The sequence below is a fragment of the Oncorhynchus gorbuscha genome, unplaced genomic scaffold (genome assembly GCF_021184085.1).
Source record: "Oncorhynchus gorbuscha isolate QuinsamMale2020 ecotype Even-year unplaced genomic scaffold, OgorEven_v1.0 Un_scaffold_1626, whole genome shotgun sequence".
In the NCBI taxonomy this organism is placed as follows: domain Eukaryota; kingdom Metazoa; phylum Chordata; class Actinopteri; order Salmoniformes; family Salmonidae; genus Oncorhynchus; species Oncorhynchus gorbuscha.
Window position 1 is genome coordinate 13,132 of NW_025746352.1, and position 20,319 is coordinate 33,450.

The 20,319-nt window shown below is 47.8% G+C and overlaps 1 protein-coding gene across 1 annotated transcript in view; it reads right to left on the reverse strand.

Annotated features, from left to right (window-relative positions):
- Positions 1-1,229: 1,229 nt before the first annotated feature.
- The window catches only part of LOC124023550 (titin-like), a 38,512-nt gene continuing 19,422 nt past the window's right edge, over positions 1,230-20,319 (reverse strand). Inside the window, 21 exon segments of the mRNA XM_046337930.1 lie at positions 1,230-1,360; positions 1,498-1,572; positions 1,644-1,772; positions 1,959-2,081; positions 4,357-4,764; positions 7,454-7,636; positions 12,127-12,189; positions 12,849-12,890; positions 13,267-13,469; positions 14,354-14,521; positions 14,792-14,986; positions 15,182-15,394; positions 15,500-15,712; positions 15,918-16,121; positions 16,426-16,677; positions 16,825-17,040; positions 17,257-17,478; positions 17,693-17,920; positions 18,068-18,310; positions 18,534-19,868; positions 20,068-20,205. Coding sequence (XP_046193886.1) covers positions 1,331-1,360; positions 1,498-1,572; positions 1,644-1,772; positions 1,959-2,081; positions 4,357-4,764; positions 7,454-7,636; positions 12,127-12,189; positions 12,849-12,890; positions 13,267-13,469; positions 14,354-14,521; positions 14,792-14,986; positions 15,182-15,394; positions 15,500-15,712; positions 15,918-16,121; positions 16,426-16,677; positions 16,825-17,040; positions 17,257-17,478; positions 17,693-17,920; positions 18,068-18,310; positions 18,534-19,868; positions 20,068-20,205 — 4,883 coding nt within the window. The 3' untranslated portion in view covers positions 1,230-1,330.

Here is a 20,319-nt window from a genome sequence, read left to right on the forward strand (position 1 = left end):
ATGGTGCGTTAAAAGAGGAAGAAGAAACAGTGCTGAATATGTACTGGGAAACATAGGGCCACTCCCAAATTCAAGCTGTAAAAAAAAAAAAAAAAGACAATATTGATATGAGAAGCTACCATTGAGTAGGATATGAACTTCAATAACTTAAAACACCTCATTTTGTACAAATACTATAAAAGCAGTAATGCTATAAAATAGAGTAAACATTTCAAAACAGATATACCGGGGGTCATCGTGGCCTGACCTAGTAGTATTACACATGTTAACATGGCTGGTTAAGTAAGAGATATTTTACCTGAGCAGAGAACAAAACCAAAACAGACATGGTTGTTGGAGTATGCAATATCTTTGTTCAATACTTTTAAGTGAGGTATGTCATTTCAATTTGAATATTCAATCAAAAAAAAGAATATTGCTCAATTATAAACATAAACAAACTCAAAGGAGTTATCCCTTTCCAAAAATACATCTAGTTTCTGTCCAGCATCTTAATCTGATTGAAAAGGTCTGATAATGTTATTACTTAAAGCCCAGTTGAAAACAGTGCATTTCTGTCAAAATGAGCATGTTAAAGGGAGACTCAGTAATATGCCTCGACCAGCACCGCAGATACTGAGATGAGCGAGATGCAAGACTTTGCTCTCACACAGTATCTGCGCATGTGCACGGGTTCACTTCACTCTTTTCACAGCGTTGGAACCATGGCACCAAAACAGCAGAGAAGTCGAGCCTCTCGCTTCAACGCTCTTAGTTGTTTGGCTGAAATTGACCCACTACGCTGTTTACTTTCTGCATCTCCGTCATATCGCTGAGTCCACACTTAAACTCAATGACACAGTAGTAGCAATACAAACTACAGAAAAATATGTTGCAAATAAACATTTAAAAGAAAATGACCTAAATGCTCTTAGAACTGAAATGGTTCATCTTTCCTACTATAATAATTTTAAAAAAATAGTAATTTGGCGAAATATGAAGTTTGAGTGGAATAGACGAAAATGTAGCCACCATACAGTCAGAACAGCAGTATGGAAAGAGAGGACACAATAGGCTTTCTCCCTGGCCTGTTCATATCCCACTGGGCAGGGAGACACCAGGATGCATCCCAAATGGCACCATATTCCCTTTATAATGCACTACTTTAAACCAGGGCTCTGGTCAAGAGATGCAACCACAGTGGTTCTGGAGGGGACCAGTCAGGACACAATGTCCGTATGGGTTGAGGAGGTGGGGGTGGCTCTGGGACAGGGAGGTTAGTCTGTACTACAAAGCTCTGGTGTCTTGAGCATCAGATCCATAGGGCTCCCTGACTGTGTGTTGAGCTGAATCACATTGCTGTTGCTCCGCCGTCACTTCCCTGCAGGAGACAAAGCTTCAGTTAACCTCCTCCTAGCTGGTTGTACACCTTATGACAAAAATGTGTCACAGAGAAGCATTGTGTTTGACCAGGCCGTGGTGTGTGTAGAAGGAGCCGTCATAGACACCGTACTGTACCTGGTCATCCTCTGAGTCGGCAGTGATGACGATCCTCTTCTCCACTCTGGTCGCTGACGCTCCTCCTTTCACCACCTGGGACAAGAGAAATAGTCAGAGGCCATGACACAGCTGAGGTGTGTGTGCGGTCTATGGTGAGCCCTTACCTTGGAGATGTGAGTGGTGGTGGTAGTAATGGAGGTGCCACTGGTTTCCCTGCTGCTCTCTGAGGTAATGGACTGAATGCTGCTCAGTGCTGTGGCCTCTTTCCCCCAGTCTGTCCCATCAACTGACACCTGAGAGGAAACAAACAGAAATAATGGCTCCATGGTAACACCTCAGTCATAGGTGCACTGTACTGAACGTTTCAGAAAGAAATGCCATGTATAGATCCCTGAACACGGCCCTGATTGTACCCTGTGGAGGTGGAACCACAGAGTTCCCCAGCTGTTGCATCATCTATATGATCATGGGGTGGCTACCTCTGCAGACTCGTAGCTGATAGTCTGGGTCTGAACGATAGGGACATCCTTAGTGGAGACGTCAGTAGGGAGGGAGTTGGACACGTCTGTGATGGTGACTGTCTGGGTCTGAACCAGAGGGGGCTGGGGTGGGAGGAGAACACACTCCAGTCAGTTTGACTGAACGTTGCACATCGACATGAGAAGAGCCGACATGGTTCCTTTCTTCTATACATGTCAAACAGACATATAGGCTCTATATCATATCATTATATCTGAACCGTACATGATGTTGTGTCCAGTGTCTATATACATTATTGGTTGTGCCCAATTGAACATTGCACAGCTGTAACTTTCCAATGTTTCATCAAACACGCCCCTCAAACCACACCTCTCTTTTCATTCACAACTGATTGGGTCCCTCGTTCCCACTCCCCATTCTAGTTTTACCAAGATGTCCTTCCCACCACCACGAGGTCAGAGAGAGAAAGACAATTCATCTAGTGTGTGTCAGAGAGAGAAAGACAATTCATCTAGTGTGTGTCAGAGAGAGAGAAAGACAATTCATCTAGTGTGTCAGAGAGAGAGAAAGACAATTCATCTAGTGTGTGTCAGAGAGAGAAAGACAATTCATCTTGTGTGTGTCAGAGAGAGAAAGACAATTCATCTAGTGTGTGTCAGAGAGAGAAAGACAATTCATCTAGTGTGTGTCAGAGAGAGAAAGACAATTCATCTAGTGTGTGTCAGAGAGAGAAAGACAATTCATCTTGTGTGTGTCAGAGAGAGAAAGACAATTCATCTAGTGTGTGTCAGAGAGAGAAAGACAATTCATCTTGTGTGTGTCAGAGAGAGAAAGACAATTCATCTAGTGTGTGTCAGAGAGAGAGAAAGACAATTCATCTGGTGTGTGTCAGAGAGAGAAAGACAATTCATCTAGTGTGTGTCAGAGAGAGAGAAAGACAATTCATCTTGTGTGTGTCAGAGAGAGAAAGACAATTCATCTAGTGTGTCAGAGAGAGAAAGACAATTCATCTAGTGTGTCAGAGAGAAAGACAATTCATCTAGTGTGTGTCAGAGAGAGAAAGACAATTCATCTTGTGTGTGTCAGAGAGAGAGAAAGACAATTCATCTAGTGTATGTCAGAGAGAGAAAGACAATCCATCTAGTGTGTGTCAGAGAGAGAGAAAGACAATTCATCTAGTGTGTCAGAGAGAGAAAGACAATTCATCTAGTGTGTGTCAGAGAGAGAGAAAGACAATTCATCTAGTGTGTCAGAGAGAGAAAGACAATTCATCTAGTGTGTCAGAGAGAGAAAGACAATTCATCTAGTGTGTGTCAGAGAGAGAAAGACAATTCATCTAGTGTGTGTCAGAGAGAGAGAAAGACAATTCATCTAGTGTGTCAGAGAGAGAAAGACAATTCATCTAGTGTGTGTCAGAGAGAGAGAAAGACAATTCATCTAGTGTGTCAGAGAGAGAAAGACAATCCATCTAGTGTGTGTCAGAGAGAGAGAAAGACAATTCATCTAGTGTGTCAGAGAGAGAAAGACAATTCATCTAGTGTGTGTCAGAGAGAGAAAGACAATTCATCTTGTGTGTCAGAGAGAGAAAGACAATTCATCTAGTGTGTGTCAGAGAGAGAAAGACAATTCATCTAGTGTGTGTCAGAGAGAGAGAAAGACAATTCATCTAGTGTGTGTCAGAGAGAGAGAAAGACAATTCATCTAGTGTGTGTCAGAGAGAGAAAGACAATTCATCTTGTGTGTCAGAGAGAGAAAGACAATTCATCTAGTGTGTGTCAGAGAGAGAGAAAGACAATTCATCTAGTGTGTGTCAGAGAGAGAAAGACAATTCATCTTGTGTGTCAGAGAGAGAAAGACAATTCATCTAGTGTGTGTCAGAGAGAGTAAGACAATTCATCTAGTGTGTGTCAGAGAGAGAAAGACAATTCATCTAGTGTGTGTCAGAGAGAGTAAGACAATTCATCTAGTGTGTGTCAGAGAGAAAGACAATTCATCTAGTGTGTGTCACAGAGAGAGAAAGACAATTCATCTGGTGTGTGTCAGAGAGAGAAAGACAATTCATCTAGTGTGTCAGAGAGAGCGCTTGAAAGAGAGGAATAGTATACTCACGGTCCTTATCTCTTCCCATCACCCCCAACACCAGAGAAAACACCATCACTGTGCACCACCTCTGCAGCCGGCTCTAGCTGAACTCAACCATCCTGACCAACACCAGTATGACTACAGTACAGATTCAGTGTTTACAGTTTGGATTCCTTGTAGCCATGCTGCAGAAGGGTGAGTGTACACTGTCCCCCATGGAATCACCCAGACAGAGCAGAGGACAGGCAGAGTACAGGTAGAGGACAGGCAGAGGAGTCAATCAACAGGAGCTGGTCAGGGCAGAGGGAGGGCTACCTGGAAACAGCGTATGACATGGGGAACACCGCTCACGAAATAGGAGGTGTGGGAGGCTCCAGTTATCCTCCCAGACTGCTCCCCCCTTGACCCTGGGTCTGCCGGCTCCTCCTCCTCCAGCACTGTACCCTGGAGCTGATAGGAGTGGGGCAGCTGTGCCCTCTCCACCTCAACGACAGGTACGTGGCTGGTGGTGGTCCCAGAGCTAACATGCTCATCATCCTGATCACATGGCCCTGCCACCCCAGGTGCATCATGACATTTGGAGTCAACCCTATCAGGCCCAGTTTCTGTGCTAGCAGGGCTGGGGCTGGGCCCCCCCGATGGTCTTACAGTGCTGCTGGACTCGTCCTGTTGTAGCGCTGCCTTAGTGTCCAGCTCTTCCCTTATAGGAGTAATACACACACTCTAGAGGAAAGACACAGCACACATATATCCACTGTGTGAACAACAGCAGGGAATGAAACAATGTTTTCCACCATCAAACATGTTCAGCAAGAATTTATTGCATTTTTGGGGGGGGGTCAAAACTGATTGTCAAAGGGGCATGCAGCAGGACAAAATATATTGCAGTTGACAAGAGTGTTTTACCAAATACCAGTGAACGAAACATAGGTCATGTATACTATAACATTTGATCAAGCTGCCCCAAAGTTACCTCGTCAGTGTTAGATGTGCCTACAAAAAATAACAGTGAATTGTGATGAGGTATACACTGTATACTCAAATATACACTGTAGCTGTCCACTAGTGCAGGGTTCATGTGCTTCTGTAGAAGACTTCATACATGAAATACCACAACACGCCACTAACTAATCCTACTATGACATATGACAACATCGATGTCTGTCTGGATGTGTACAAAAACACCTTCTATTAGTGGAACCTGCACATATCAAAACGGTTCCTACTGTAAAAAGCCACCTGACTGGGACTGTCATTGTCAGACGCACCTCGTCTAGTCCAGATTATCAGATATACAAAAACAGAAGTGGGGTCATCGTCAAGTCTTTAACCTTTTCAGGAAGGAGCAACAGTCTGTAGGAACAGTCAGGAAGAGTTGGGGGGGGGGGGACTGAGCAAGATACACAGGAAGTAAGAGTCACATGACAGGAAGCAGCTTCTGAAGTAGAAGAAGATGATGATGATGAAGAGCTGTGATGAAGAAGAGAAGAAGAAGGAGCTAGAGGTTGATGGCCTGACACACATCCCTCTCTCTGGTCCTCTCCCTCTGGGCTGGCTCGAGGGGCCCCTAGGATGCCACCTCAGCTGCGTTTAGAGTAGAAGTCTTGCAGGGGGCCACGCGGAAGGCGGATGGCGAACTGAGGGGAGAAGGGTGAGGGTGGAGAGGGGGAGAGAGATGAGAGAGGTAGGGGATGTTGAAATGTCTGATGTAGGGTAATGGATAGGAAGGCTATGCAAAGCTGTGTCATGGTCTAAGAGAGGAAGAATGGAGAACGCATGTCTGAGTTGGACTAGGTGGTTATGGGTAACCTGTGGGCCTTCAGACTCTTCAGTTGTGGGCTTGGGGACAGGAGTATCAGTACATGGAATAGCAAAGCAAAGTGAGAAAAAGGAAGTGTGGGAAAGCAGAGTTAGGGAAAGGAAGTGAGGGAAAGCAGAGTTAGGGAAAGGAAGTGAGGGAAAGCAGAGTTAGGGAAAGGAAGTGAGGGAAAGCAGAGTTAGGGAAAGGAAGTGTGGGAAAGCAGAGTTAGGGAAAGGAAGTGTGGGAAAGCAGAGTTAGGGAAAGGAAGTGAGGGAAAGCAGAGTTAGGGAAAGGAAGTGAGGGAAAGCAGAGTTAGGGAAAGCAGAGTTAGGGTGGGAAAGCAGAGTTAGGGAAAGGAAGTGTGGGAAAGCAGAGTTAGGGAAAGGAAGTGTGGGAAAGCAGAGTTAGGGAAAGGAAGTGTGGGAAAGCAGAGTTAGGGAAAGGAAGTAGGGAAAGGAAGTGTGGAAAGCAGAGTTAGGGAAAGGAAGTGTGGGAAAGCAGAGTTAGGGGAAGTGTGGGAAAGCAGAGTTAGGGAAAGGAAGTGTGGGAAAGCAGAGTTAGGGAAAGGAAGTGAGGGAAAGCAGAGTTAGGGAAAGGAAGTGTGGGAAAGCAGAGTTAGGGAAAGGAAGTGTGGGAAAGCAGAGTTAGGGAAAGGAAGTGTGGGAAAGCAGAGTTAGGGAAAGGAAGAGTTAGGGTGGGAAAGCAGAGTTAGGGAAAGGAAGTGTGGGAAAGCAGAGTTAGGGAAAGAGGGGCAGTATTTGGGAGAAGGAGGCAGGATGGAGAACATGAAGCAGAAAACAAGCACATCACTGAGGGAAAGAGGAGACAGGAGGACGAGCACACAGGTCAACTCTTCTACTCCAAAGTCATGATCTTCAAGTCACAGGGTCATGCAGTTTCTCTGTCCAATCAGGTCTGGTTGTCATGCACTGTGGGGAGGGTCAGACTAAGGGACAGCCAATGAATGAGGAGGTAAAGACAGAGCTGGGCTTAGAAACCTGACCAATAGGCTCAGACACCACATGCCCAAACCATAAGTCCCTTCCCCACAACAAACAGCTGAACATCCAGACAGACTGGGCCACAAGGTGAACAGACTGATCTGTTCCAATCAGTCTGGACAAGGTGTTCTTCAGTTGGCCCATGCAAACAGAAATCTTTCCATTTTAGTAGGGTAGTAATGACAGAAAGCCTTACATAGACTAGATGGGTCCGGTTGAAGACAAAAGGCCTTGCTCAAAGACATGCAATAAGTGTTTGCATTGCATCAACACAAACCAAGAGGAACAAAAAGTAGAACCACAGGATGGTGTTGTGGTTCTCCACCCCAACACATCAACTCAGAGAACACAACAGACAGCCATACAGAGGGAAACGTGTGGTGGGGTACTTCCATTCAGTCAATTCAGGAATATATTCACACATTTCAATTTCTCCTCATCTCCCAAACTTGACTTGCATTGAAATGGAAATGACCCCGACATTGTGTGCTAACATCCATTCCTTCTCTGTGGAATGGGAGAGCTGGGAAGCTGGCGTGAACTACAGAGAACTGAGGGGAGGGGTGTGTGGTGGGGTACGGCACAGTGTCTGGTCTGAGATGGTACTCACCCCGTCGGCATCAGGTAAAGGCTGTCCATTGATGCCCAGGCTGCGGAAGGGGGAGTGAGTAGACAGGCGCTTGTCCCATTCGCTGGGCCCCCGGGACTCTGGGACAGACGCCATGAAGTTCCTCTTCAGCTCACTGATACTAGTATGATGCCTGATGAGATCCTCCTGGGGCTTCTCAAAGTCCTGGAGGGAGGGAGAAGTGGAGAGGGAGGGAGGAAGGAGAGGGGGAGTGGGAGAGAGGTAGGCAGAGAGGAGAGAGAGGGAGGAAAGGGAGGGGGAGAGAGAAGATAGAGGGAGGGAGACGAGGGGAGAGAGAGAAGAGAGAGGGAGGGAGAAGAGGGGAGAGAGAGAGTGAGAGAAAAAGAGAGAGAGGTAGAGTGAGAGAGAGAGAGGTAGAGTGAGACAGGTAGAGAGAGAGGTGGGGAGAGAGGTAAAGTGGAAAATAACAAACATTTGGTTTGGAAAATAGGTGTGGAGAAGAGGAGGGACGGAGTAAATGTGTAGAAAGTGGAGAGAGAAAGCAGGTGTGTCAGAAACAATGTCACTCATATGAACATGTTTAGATAATAAACAATGTCAACCAAGCAGCAGGTGACTTTTGCTGTTCTATTTAACTCAAAGCTACAGCGTTAAAGCAGGCAGGAACTCAGTTCATCAGATCGATTCAAAATAAAATAGATTCTCTGAGCTCTCATTGATAAATCAACCCGTTCAATTAGTAAGCAGCACTATATAGAATCTGATCAGGTTACAAATCACAGCGGATGAGAGCGAGGTGATGTTAGCACACATTACTTTTGGTCACAGACGCAGATGGTCACTATGCAGCGACAGCAGCATCCTGTATCTGTGGCTGGATGAATCTTATGGTGATGAGAGCAGTGGAGCTCTTAGACGTCATTTATTCACAAGGACATGAATATATGACTGGGAAGACATCATAAACTAGATTCAGAAAGGGCCACAAATAGTGGACGAGCTGAGTGGAAAGATATGTGGTGGAGAGGGAAGTGGAAAGATATGTGGTGGAGAGGGAAGGTTGGTGGTGGCCTGCCCTATATGGAGTATGGAGATGGCAGAGTGGTGGAGAGGGAAGGTTGGTGGTGGCCTGCCCTATATGGAGTATGGAGATGGCAGAGTGGTGGAGAGGGAAGGCTGGTGGTGGCCTGCCCTATATGGAGTATGGAGATGGCAGAGTGGTGGAGAGGGAAGGTTGGTGGTGGCCTGCCCTATATGGAGTATGGAGATGGCAGAGTGGTGGAGAGGGAAGGTTGGTGGTGGCCTGCCCTATATGGAGTATGGAGATGGCAGAGTGGTGGAGAGGGAAGGTTGGTGGTGGCCTGCCCTATATGGAGTATGGAGATGGCAGAGTGGTGGAGAGGGAAGGTTGGTGGTGGCCTGCCCTATATGGAGTATGGAGATGGCAGAGTGGTGGAGAGGGAAGGTTGGTGGTGGCCTGCCCTATATGGAGTATGGAGATGGCAGAGTGGTGGGAGGGAAGGCTGGTGGTGGCCTGCCCTATATGGAGTATGGAGATGGCAGAGTGGTGGAGATGGCAGAGTGGTGGAGGAAGGCTGGTGGTGGCCTGCCCTATATGTAGTATGGAGATGGCAGAGTGGTGGAAGGCTGGTGGTGGCCTGAGGGAATGGAGATGGCAGAGTGGTGGAGAGGGAAGGTTGGTGGTGGCCTGCCCTATGGAGATGGCAGAGTGGTGGAGAGGGAATGGAGATGGTATGGAGATGGTGGAGAGGGAAGGCTGGTGGTGGCCTGCCCTATATGGAGTATGGAGATGGCAGAGTGGTGGAGAGGGAAGGCTGGTGGTGGCCTGCCCTAGTATGGAGATAGTGGTGGAGATGGCAGAGTATGGGTGGAGAGTGGAAGGCTGGTGGTGGCCTGCCCTATATGGAGTATGGAGATGGCAGAGTGGTGGAGAGGGAAGGCTGGTGGTGGCCTGCCCTATATGGAGTATGGAGATGGCAGAGTGGTGGAGAGGGAAGGTTGGTGGTGGCCTGCCCTATATGGAGTATGGAGATGGCAGAGTGGTGGAGAGGAAGGCTGGTGGTGGCCTGCCCTATATGTATGGAGATGGCAGAGTGGTGGAGAGGAAGGTGGTGGTGGGCCCTATATGGAGTATGGAGATGGCAGAGTGGTGGAGAGGGAAGGCTGGTGGTGGCCTGCCCTATGGAGTATGGAGATGGCAGAGTGGTGGCCTGAGAGGGAGAGGCTGGTGGTGGCCTGCCCTATATGTAGTATGGAGATGGCAGAGTGGTGGAGAGGGAAGGTTGGTGGTGGCCTGCCCTATATGTAGTATGGAGATGGCAGAGTGGTGGAGAGGGAAGGCTGGTGGTGGCCTGCCCTATATGGAGTATGGAGATGGCAGAGAGGTGGAGAGGGAAGGCTGGTGGTGGCCTGCCCTATATGTAGTATGGAGATGGCAGAGTGGTGGAGAGGAAGGTTGGTGGTGGCCTGCCCTATATGGAGTATGGAGATGGCAGAGTGGTGGAGAGGAAGGAGATGAGTGGTGAGGGTGGCCTGCCCTATATGTAGTATGGAGATGGCAGAGTGGTGGAGAGGGAAGGTTGGTGGTGGCCTGCCCCTATGGAGTATGGAGATGGCAGAGTGGTGGAGAGGGAAGGTTGGTGGTGGCCTGCCCTATATGGAGTATGGAGATGGCAGAGTGGTGGGAGAGGTTGGTGGTGGCCTGCCCTATATGGAAGGCAGAGTGGTGGAGAGGGAAGGTTGGTGGTGGCCTGCCCTATATGGAGTATGGAGATGGCAGAGTGGTGGAGAGGGAAGGTTGGTGGTGGCCTGCCCTATATGGAGTATGGAGATGGCAGAGTGGTGGAGAGGGAAGGTTGGTGGTGGCCTGCCTATGGAGTATGGAGATGGAGTATGGAGATGGCAGAGTGGTGGAGAGTGGTGGAAGGCTGGTGGTGGCCTGCCCTATATGGAGTATGGAGATGGCAGAGTGGTGGAGAGGGAAGGTTGGTGGTGGCCTGCCCTATATGGAGTATGGAGATGGCAGAGTGGTGGAGAGGGAAGGTTGGTGGTGGCCTGCCCTATATGGAGTATGGAGATGGCAGAGTGGTGGAGAGGAAGGTTGGTGGTGGCCTGCCCTATATGTAGTATGGAGATGGCAGAGTGGTGGAGAGGGAAGGTTGGTGGTGGCCTGCCCTATATGGAGTATGGAGATGGCAGAGTGGTGGGTGGAGAGGGAAGGCTGGTGGTGGCCTGCCCTATATGTAGTATGGAGATGGCAGAGTGGTGGAGAGGGAAGGTTGGTGGTGGCCTGCCCTATATGGAGTATGGAGGGATGGCCCAGAGTGGGTGGAGAGGGAAGGCTGGTGGTGGCCTGCCCTATATGGAGTATGGAGATGGCAGAGTGGTGGAGAGGGAAGGTTGGTGGTGGCCTGCCCTATATGGAGTATGGAGATGGCAGAGTGGTGGAGAGGGAAGGTTGGTGGTGGCCTGCCCTATATGGAGTATGGAGATGGCAGAGTGGTGGAGAGGGAAGGTTGGTGGTGGCCTGCCCTATATGGAGTATGGAGATGGCAGAGTGGTGGAGAGGGAAGGTTGGTGGTGGCCTGCCCTATATGGAGTATGGAGATGGCAGAGTGGTGGAGAGGGAAGGTTGGTGGTGGCCTGCCCTATATGTAGTATGGAGATGGCAGAGTGGTGGAGGGAAGGTTGGTGGTGCCTGCCCATGGAGTATGGAGATGGCAGAGTGGTGGAGAGGGAAGGTTGGTGGTGGCCTGCCCTATATGGAGTATGGAGATGGCAGAGTGGTGGAGAGGGAAGGTTGGTGGTGGCCTGCCCTATATGGAGTATGGAGATGGCAGAGTGGTGGAGTATGGAGATGGCAGAGTGGTGGTGAGGGGGAAGGTTGGTGGTGGCCATGACCCTTTGGATAGCGTCTGCTAAATGGCATATATTATTATTATATATTAGTATGGAGATGAAACACTTTCCTACTGTATACCGAGGAGAGTCGACGCTGAAACAAGATGTCAGGAATGTAATGGTAATGCTTCTACTAACACTCAAATGGCCGAGCTTGGAGACGGAACAACATCTCAGCTGCATAACGTGGCCGATCAGTAACAGTATCTACAAACACCACAAATGAAACACTCCTGGCTCCCTTTCATGGAACGTGTATGGTGTGATGTGGGGCGGCAGGGTAAGCCTAGTGGTTAGAGCATTGGACTAGTAACCGAAAGGTTGCAAGTTCGAATCCCCGAGCTGACAAGGTACAAATCTGTCGTTCTGAACAGGCAGTTAACCCACTGTTCCTAGGCCGTCATTGAAAATAAGAATTTGTTCTTAACTGACTTGCCTAGTAAAAATAAAGGTAAAATAAAAATTAAAATGTCTGGGGAGAAGAGACCACAATCCCAATCATATACTTCGCGAGAAGCAATCAGGAGATACTCAACAACATTCCCCTGAAACAAGTAGCTAGCTGTGTTGAGTTAATATCGCCACACACAAAGCAAATTAGAGGTTACACAGTCAAAATCATCTACTAGCAAAAGCAAAGACGCCTATGTAATACACAAGATGTGAATCAGTAATGCCACATGCAAAGCAGCCTGTTGTATTATAGCAGCCAGTAGCCAAAGAGCAAGAAAACAGTGTACAGAGACAGATCTCCAGAAGACGGGGAAACAAACCTCCAACATTAAAAGACTATGTCTGATATAAATTGAGTCACCCTCAGTTCTCTTCGCTCTTTTCTGTGAAGGAACAAAAAAGGAGAAAGGTGTGGGTTCCACGTGACATCATAGCAGACGGCACAACGTGGGCATGCATGGGGAGGGGTCTGCATGCAGAGTGGCCTGGAGCCTCTGGGGGCTACAAGGGCCCTGGAATCCCAGATGTGCAAAGCAGGGGACCCAAGACAGGGCTATTAGAGTGGGTGTCTTGAAGGGGTGGGGGGGTAAAGGTGAAGGGTCAGGCAGGGATACAGTACTCGATAGAAACACTAGGCATCATGAAAACCTAGTCCTGTGTCATGCATGTAAATGTAGCAGCCAATGAGGAATCTTCTTTCAACATTCATTCCTCAAAGGCCCTAACTTTTCTTCCTGTCTGGACTGATGTACAAACCAAAAGCATATGTAATGTATCTCATGTACGTCATCTCAGTCTGTGCACATGACCAATACCAATGTTGTTGTCATAGACAATGTCTGACTTGAACACGAGGTCAACTCAAAGACCTTGTAGTTTGTGAGCAGTATTCAAGTGAAACCAGGAGAATAAAACGAGGAGAGGGTGAAGTTAGTCTTATGGATGGGGGACTTGGCACTGGTGTAAGTTAGAATGGGAGTGGAGTGACTACAATACTAATATAATGCACAAGCAGGAGTCGGGACAAGGTCAAAGGTCTGACCTTCCTCATTTGAACCGGCTCCTCAGTGTGCGTCTGCTCAGACTGGAGTTACCCCAGAGGCATGGAGGAGGAGAGAAGGCATAATGGTGTTAGAATCGTCCACTAGGAGCCTCGTCCCCGTCCATAGCAGAGCCACCTGAGGAACTTGTGATCTGAGGTGTGTCTTTGTTACACTATTATTACTGTGACCAATGGAGGGCAGAAATGATGATGCACAGCTATTCTATTTATAACTATAGAAAAATCAGTATTTTATACTTCTCTTATAAATAATACTATGTGATGAATATAGCAATATCGCTGCTGAGACCAGTCTATCTGTAACTTCTATGACCAGTATATCTGTGTGTGAGTGGTGAATGATGATGATCCGTGTACGGCAGGGGATTGTGGGAGTTGTAGTTCCTAGGTGCAGTACCTTGACCTCAGCTGAGCCCTCGTCCACTGCCTCCACGGTGACCTGCAGCTTCCTGTCGTCCTGGCGGGCTGGCAGCCTGATGGGGGTGGAGGTCTGGGGCTGCTGGAGGTCCAGGGGGGCCATGGGGATCCCTGCTTCCATCAGGGCTGCCTGGGAGAAGACTGGGGCGCTGACCGGACGGGTGGCCTTGTGGGTGGCCACCACTGGCAGGACAGAGACAGGACAGAGGGAGTGTTAGTATTTATATAGATGGTTTTGTATATAGGGCAGGAGAGAGACAGGACAGAGGGAGTAATAGTATTTATATAGATGGTTTTGTATATAGGGCAGGAGAGAGACGGTCTGCGTGCTTTGAGACCATCAAACCCGGTGTAGTGAGAGGTAAACACACTGACAGAGCGCAGAAGAACATCTTGAACATCCACATATACAAAACAAACTTATAATCAACTCCACACACACACACACTGAGGCCAGGGCACACACAGACTTCAGGTACACACTGTACCTTCACGGGCCAGCTCAGTCTAGTCTAGACTGAGACTAGCAAGGGGAAAAGCTTGGATGAGTTGTAGGAAGCAACTGTTCACAATATAGAACAGGCAGCAAAGCATGGCCATTACTTCTCAACCGTAGCCAACGATGCAAATAGCAGAAGTTGTCCTGACTCATTGAGTTAATAACCAACGATGCACATAGCAGAAGTTGTCCTGGCTCATGGGGTTAATAACCAACGATGCACATAGCAGAAGTTGTCCTGGCTCATGGGGTTAATAACCAACGATGCACATAGCAGAAGTTGTCCTGACTCATGGGGTTAATAAGCTCACGCCTCACTGTGGTATAGTATTCCTAAAGCCGTTAAAAGGAAAACTAAATATGTAAATAAGCAAAGCATAACCAAAGACGCATTGGTTCGTCAAACAACGTATTTTTTCAGGGGAAAATCCCATGACAAAGCACAACCACGTTGTAAAAGTGTTGGACGAATGTTAGTCAGCTTTTCTGGTAAGTTGAGGTTGGAGAGCGGGTGTGAGATCAACATATTGTTTTAGGGCAGCACGCAAAAACTCAAGACGCAAAGTACCTGCAACCAATTTTTTCTCCCGCAACTCAAACCAATGGTCATCCACATCTCTCTGGGGTTGTGCTGGTCTCTTCTCCTCCTCAACCACCACTCTGGGTTTGGGCTGAGCGGCTGGACCTTTGACCACAGTTATGTCAGTATAGACCTGGAGACGCTCACGTTGAGCAACTGATACAAACACACAAACAGAGCTCTTATCTAAGACACAGCTTACATGCATCGTTAAAGTATCAGTAGAAGACCATTTTGCAAATCTCAAAAAAATTCAAAACAAGCAATAGTGATCTCAATCTGCGATTGAATTATTCCAAATAGGTATGCCGGACAAAATGAACTGATATTTTTGGTAGTTTCAGTCTTTTGGTAGTCTCAGTCTGCAGCTAAAATTAGCAGGAAAAGCAGGGGGATGGGGAAATGAAGAGATGGGGGGGGGGGTACCTAATTCTTTATGGGCAGCATCCAGCAGGACAAACCAGTCATCGTCCATCCCTCTCTGTCTCTGAGGCAGTCTCTGCTGCAGGGTCCTCTCCTCTCTCCACCTCTCCTCCACTATCGTCACCCTTTTCTGGGTTCTCTGCTCTGTGCTCGTCACCATCACATCAACCACAGGGGCAGGTCTAGTTACCACAGCAACTGATACAGACAGACACAGAGTACCCAGGAGACTTGACTATGATACTCTTACCATTCACAAATTATAACACAGTATCTGATTGTGGCCAAAGCTGCACATATCTGATTAGAGACCCTTTATGACACATCATTATAAAAAATATATAGGGGAATGTGAAGCACAACCGAGCTCAGGATGATGTGGTCAGTGGGTACCTGTTGGCATTTTCACAGGCTCTTGGCGAGAGGCTTCAAAGAGCGTGAACCAATCATCACCCTCCCCTCTCTCTTGGGGAGGCAGTGTTTTCACCAGTTCAACCTCCGGTTGACGTCTGTCCTCCACCACTCTATGTGGTTTCCTAGTTTCCTCCACCACAATCACTGTTCTCCGGGGTACCAGCTCTATAACCTCTCTGTCTACATGGAACGCTGAAATAAAACAAGGATAACAGGCTTATCAATGCCAAGTAATACACAATCTGGGTTCAGCGCTTTACCAAAGAAAAGGGGCAGACGGTGGTCAAGCAGCAATACCCTTGGGTGTGGTCATTGTCTTGGAGGGAGCGCGGTCCCAGAGCACGAACCAATCATCATCCACTTCTTTAGGTGTTACCAACGGCCCCTCCTCCATCTTAACAGTCTCTTCCATGATCCTCACGGTCTTTGGTGGTTTCTGTTCCACTGTCTCCTTCACCACCGTAACAGCTGTGGTGCTCACATCAGAGTAAATCACCACCACTGGTGCAGCTGATAGAGACAGAAACACAGCCCAACAGTCCACAAGGGATCAAGTATTTTACTAGAACATGTAAATATAATAGTGTAATCCTTGCCAAAAGCTTTTGTGGATAGTCAATAGGCTCACACAACAATTGAGAGCCTTTGGATGCAAGATAAGGGTTGGTATTTGTATTTTGAGTGGCCAACAGCAAGCTTAGAATGGTCAAAGTACCTGCTACTGTAGGGGCAACATCCAGCTGCAAAAACCAATCATCATCCTGCTCTCTCTGCGGTTGTGTTGCCTTACCCTCCAGGGCAACATCTTCAGGAAGTGATTGGACTGCTTCCACCACAAACACTCTTGGTTCAGGCTCAATGGTCAGATGTTTGGCTGGCACAACCTCTGGGTATACCCTATCGCTAACAGCCAGGGAAACTGGAGCAAAAAGACACACAGCGAGCTTGATATACCACAACTACTATTTGAGGGTCCTGTTGATGATTAACCAGTCATAACCCAAGAGATATCATATTCCTAATTCACACAAGAAAAACGCGTAGGTTTGGTTAGTTAGCTTGTTGGCAGTACTGTATGTCTGAGGTACCTGGTGGTTAGTTAGCTTGTTGGCAGTACCGTACGTCTGAGGTACCTGGTGGTTAGTTCGCTTGTTGGCAGTACTGTACGTCTGAGGTACCTGGTGGTTAGTTAGCTTGTTGGCAGTACTGTATGTCCGAGGTACCTGGTGGAACCCCAGCACGTTCTTCACGGACGGCATCCAACAGAACAAACCGTCCATTTCCCTCCTCTCTCTCTGCTGGTGGTCTCTGCTCTGGGATGATCATCTCTGACTGGAGGATCTCCTCTTGCTGTCCCCACCTCTCTTCAACAATAGTCACCCTCTTCTTAATTGTTCTTTCTATGGTCGTCACATCAACTACAGAGGTTGTCTGGCTTAAATCTGGATATACCGGAGTATGCTCACCAAGAGCAACTGATACAGACAGGGGAAAGTTCTTTAGTTTAGGGACTTTACCATGTTCTCCAAAGTTACAAAAACATAGTTTATTCTCAGTCAAAGCTGGGAAATGTACACAAGTGCAACTGTACAAAGATTGTGGTAATTAAGCAGGAACGGTACCTGGTGGTACAATGATCGGCTCCTCACGGACATCAGCAAACAGTGTAAACCAATCATCATCTCTCTCTGGTTGTCGCTGCCACTCCTCTACTTCCCGTTCCTGTTGTGGCCTCGTCTCCTCCACCAGAACCACCACTGGCTTCTGCTGTTCAGCCTTTACCTCAACCACAGGGCTGATCACATCTTGAGAAACCGGTGTTGGCTCTGCTGGAGCGACTGATACAAACACACATAGTACATACCCTTCAGATTCAGCTAGATTTGTTTGGCTCACAAAAAGCCATGTCATCAAAGATCATATTCCCAGATAAACATTCCAAAGTTCATATGGGAAAAGCACTACGGTTAGTCTGCGAGTTTGGTGAGGTGAGTTGGGTATATTTTTGATGGAATCAGGGGCTGAGGCGCAAAGCCTTGAATTGTATGGGGTACCTGGTGGTATATAGGATGTTTCTCTGGGCACGACATCCAGTTGCACAAACCAGTCATCGTCCATCTCTCTTGATGGCTGTGGTGGAAGTAGAACTTCTTCTTGACGTCGCTCCTCTTGCATTACAGTCACCCTTCTCTCCTCTCTCTGCTCTACTGTCGTCAACTCAACCACAGAGGAGACGCTTTCCTCAGGGTATACCGGAATACGCTCTTCCACAGAAGCTGATACAAACACACATTCCTCAGATACTGGAAGATAATTGAAATTACTACACAAAGCAATGTATCTGAAGCCCTTCTCTTGGTGGATAGTCAAATGTCTTGTTAGTTATTCTTATTTGAAAGTTTTCTGCAGCGTATGAAGCACAGGCTCAGGGGAGATGTTGTTAATATTGTGGTGGGACTGGGAAGCAGTGCATGAAAATCATGGAAATACCTGATGGAATCACAGATGGTTCTCTGGGAACAATGTCCAGCAGAACAAACCAGTCATCTTCCATCTCTCTCTGTGACGGTTTCTGTTCCAGACGGCTCTGGTCTTCCTGTACCTCCATCTCCTCCACTACAGTCACCCTGGTCTCCTCTCTCTGCACCACTGTCATCACTTTAACCATGGAAGAGATGGTTTCATCTACGTACACCTGAACTTGCTCTTGCAAAGAAGCTGATACATAAAAGACACAATGAACCGTGAGAGACATGAAGTTCAAAGCCTAGTTCGATGATTAATCAGTCATTGTAGGCCAGTTGTTTCAATCCAAATAATTGAGGCATAGCACGAGCAGCAGGGCTTGATGAAAGTTCTTCATACCTGAAACTGGTGTGGTTGGTACACCTGAAGGAACACGATCAGCCAGGTCCAAGAGCATAAACCAATCATCTTCCTGCATTTGCCACGGTCTCCGTGCTTCCACCAATCCCCTTTGAGGCTGTTGCTGTGTGGCCTCCACTTCAATGCATTCCCTCTCTGGTGCTCTCTGCTCGACCGTGTCTACTAACACCACAGAGAATCTTGTGGAGACCACAGGCACCAGAGCGGAGTCGGCTGGCATGACTGACAAAGTAGAGACAGCAGTTCTCTCAGCCACACAAATCCATACTGCACCAAAGGTTTATCTTTCAATTGAAATGGCAATTTCAAGAGCTGGTTAGCTTTGCGGAGGGAATGTTTGAGATGGAATTGTCGGTAATTGTGTGGGTGGTGGTAAAGCAAGCGTTTCCATAACGGTTTCAATGGTGACGGGGAGAAGCAAAGCTGATTGGTTGATGGGACCTACCTGGAGGCTTATAAAGAATCTTGTGTGGGAGGCTGTCCAGCAGCACAACCCAATCGTCCTTGTCTTCTGGCTGGGATGGCTGCATATTCACTTCCACTACCTCTTCTTCTTCTTCTTCTTCTTCTTGGGGCTTCTCCATTTGTCTGACTCTATGTGGAACCCTCTCCACATCCTTTCTGAATTTCACCAAAACTTCCCCCTCTGTATAAAAACCATCACCCAGCCTTTCCTCTGATAAAATGTCATCTGATGACTTTTCCTCGAGTGTCTTCTGTGTTCTCCTCATTTCTTCCATTATTCTCACTGTTTTCTTGGTTTTCACCACAGTCTGCTCTCCCTTTGGCATCCTTTCCTCCGACATCTGCCGCATCCTATCCTCTAGACCCCCTTTTACCTCTATCAATCCCTCGCCTGAAACCTTCACCTGTTCCACTCTCTCCTGTTTCTCCTCCCTGACCTTTTCCTGTTCTTGGAGCCACTCCTGCTGAATTGTAACTATCGGTAACCCTAACTTCTCTGCCGCAAATAGTTCATTGAATTTCACCATAAGTTGTCCCTCTTTATAAAAATGGCCTCCTATCTGGTCCTCTGACAACTTCTCAGATGCTTTCTTCTCTAGTTCATCTGGAAGACTCTCATCCTGTGTCACTATAGTCACCTTCTTCCTCCTCCTTTCCACTCTTATCTCTCCTCTCCTTTCCTCAAGCCCCTCTGTCAACCCTTCCACCAAAGCCTGATGCTTCCTCTCCTCTAACCATCCTTCATCCTCTTTCAATCCCTTGTCTGAAACCGCCACCTGTTCCACCTGTTCTACCGTCACCTCCTCCATCCCTCCTTCTTGTTGCCTCATCTCTGTCACTGTAGTCACACTATTCTGGGTCCTCAAATCTACTCTCCGTACCATAGAGGTGCTCGCCACATTTGACCACCCTTCTTCAGATTCCTCTGCCTCTTCCATACTCTCCTCTTTTAGTCCCTCATCTTCCCCTGACTCATCTGGCAGCAATCCTTTGAGAAACACCTCCTTTATCTGCTCCTCCAACTCATCTACTTCCTCCACATTCTCTTCCGCTGCCTCTACCACCTCCTCCTCTACTTCTACCCCTCCCTCCTCCTCCTGCTGCTGCCTGGCCTCCACCTCCTCCTGTATCCTCTCCTCCAGCTCATCCACCTCCTGCAGCCGTTCTTCCAAAACCTTCACCTCCCTCAGTCTCTCATCCAGCACCTCTACCTCCCTCAGCTTCTCCACCAGGAACACCCCTTCCTGGAGCCTCTTGATCACCTCCCTCCTCTCCTGCCTAGTCTCCTCCTTCTCCAGGGAGACTGGGGAAGAGACTGAGGAGGGGCAGATTGGGGTTATCAGTATAGGAAGAAGAGGAGTGTAGCCTATTTAGTGTGGTGAAACGTTCAGAATGTTACAGACAGAAATGACGATTCCCTGTTCTACCAGACAGACAATCATGTCTGTTCTGCAAAACTCTATTTCTGTGCTAATGAACAACCGCTAGTGAATGTATATAGTATGACGACTCACATGGAGGTGTGTCTGCAAACTCAAAGCTGCGGTCCAACTGCATGACCCAGTCATCACTTTGTTCCTGCCTTGGCTGTAGCAGCCTCTCCAGAATGTTGGCCGTGGCCACCTTTGCCACCTGGGCAGAGCGGTATTTGACTGAGGACATCACAGAAACATTTAGAACAGAGCGGATCCTTTACATATAGAAAAATAACGTAGCACGTGAGCACACTGCAAACAGAGGATCATCAGTAAAGCATACTTACCACA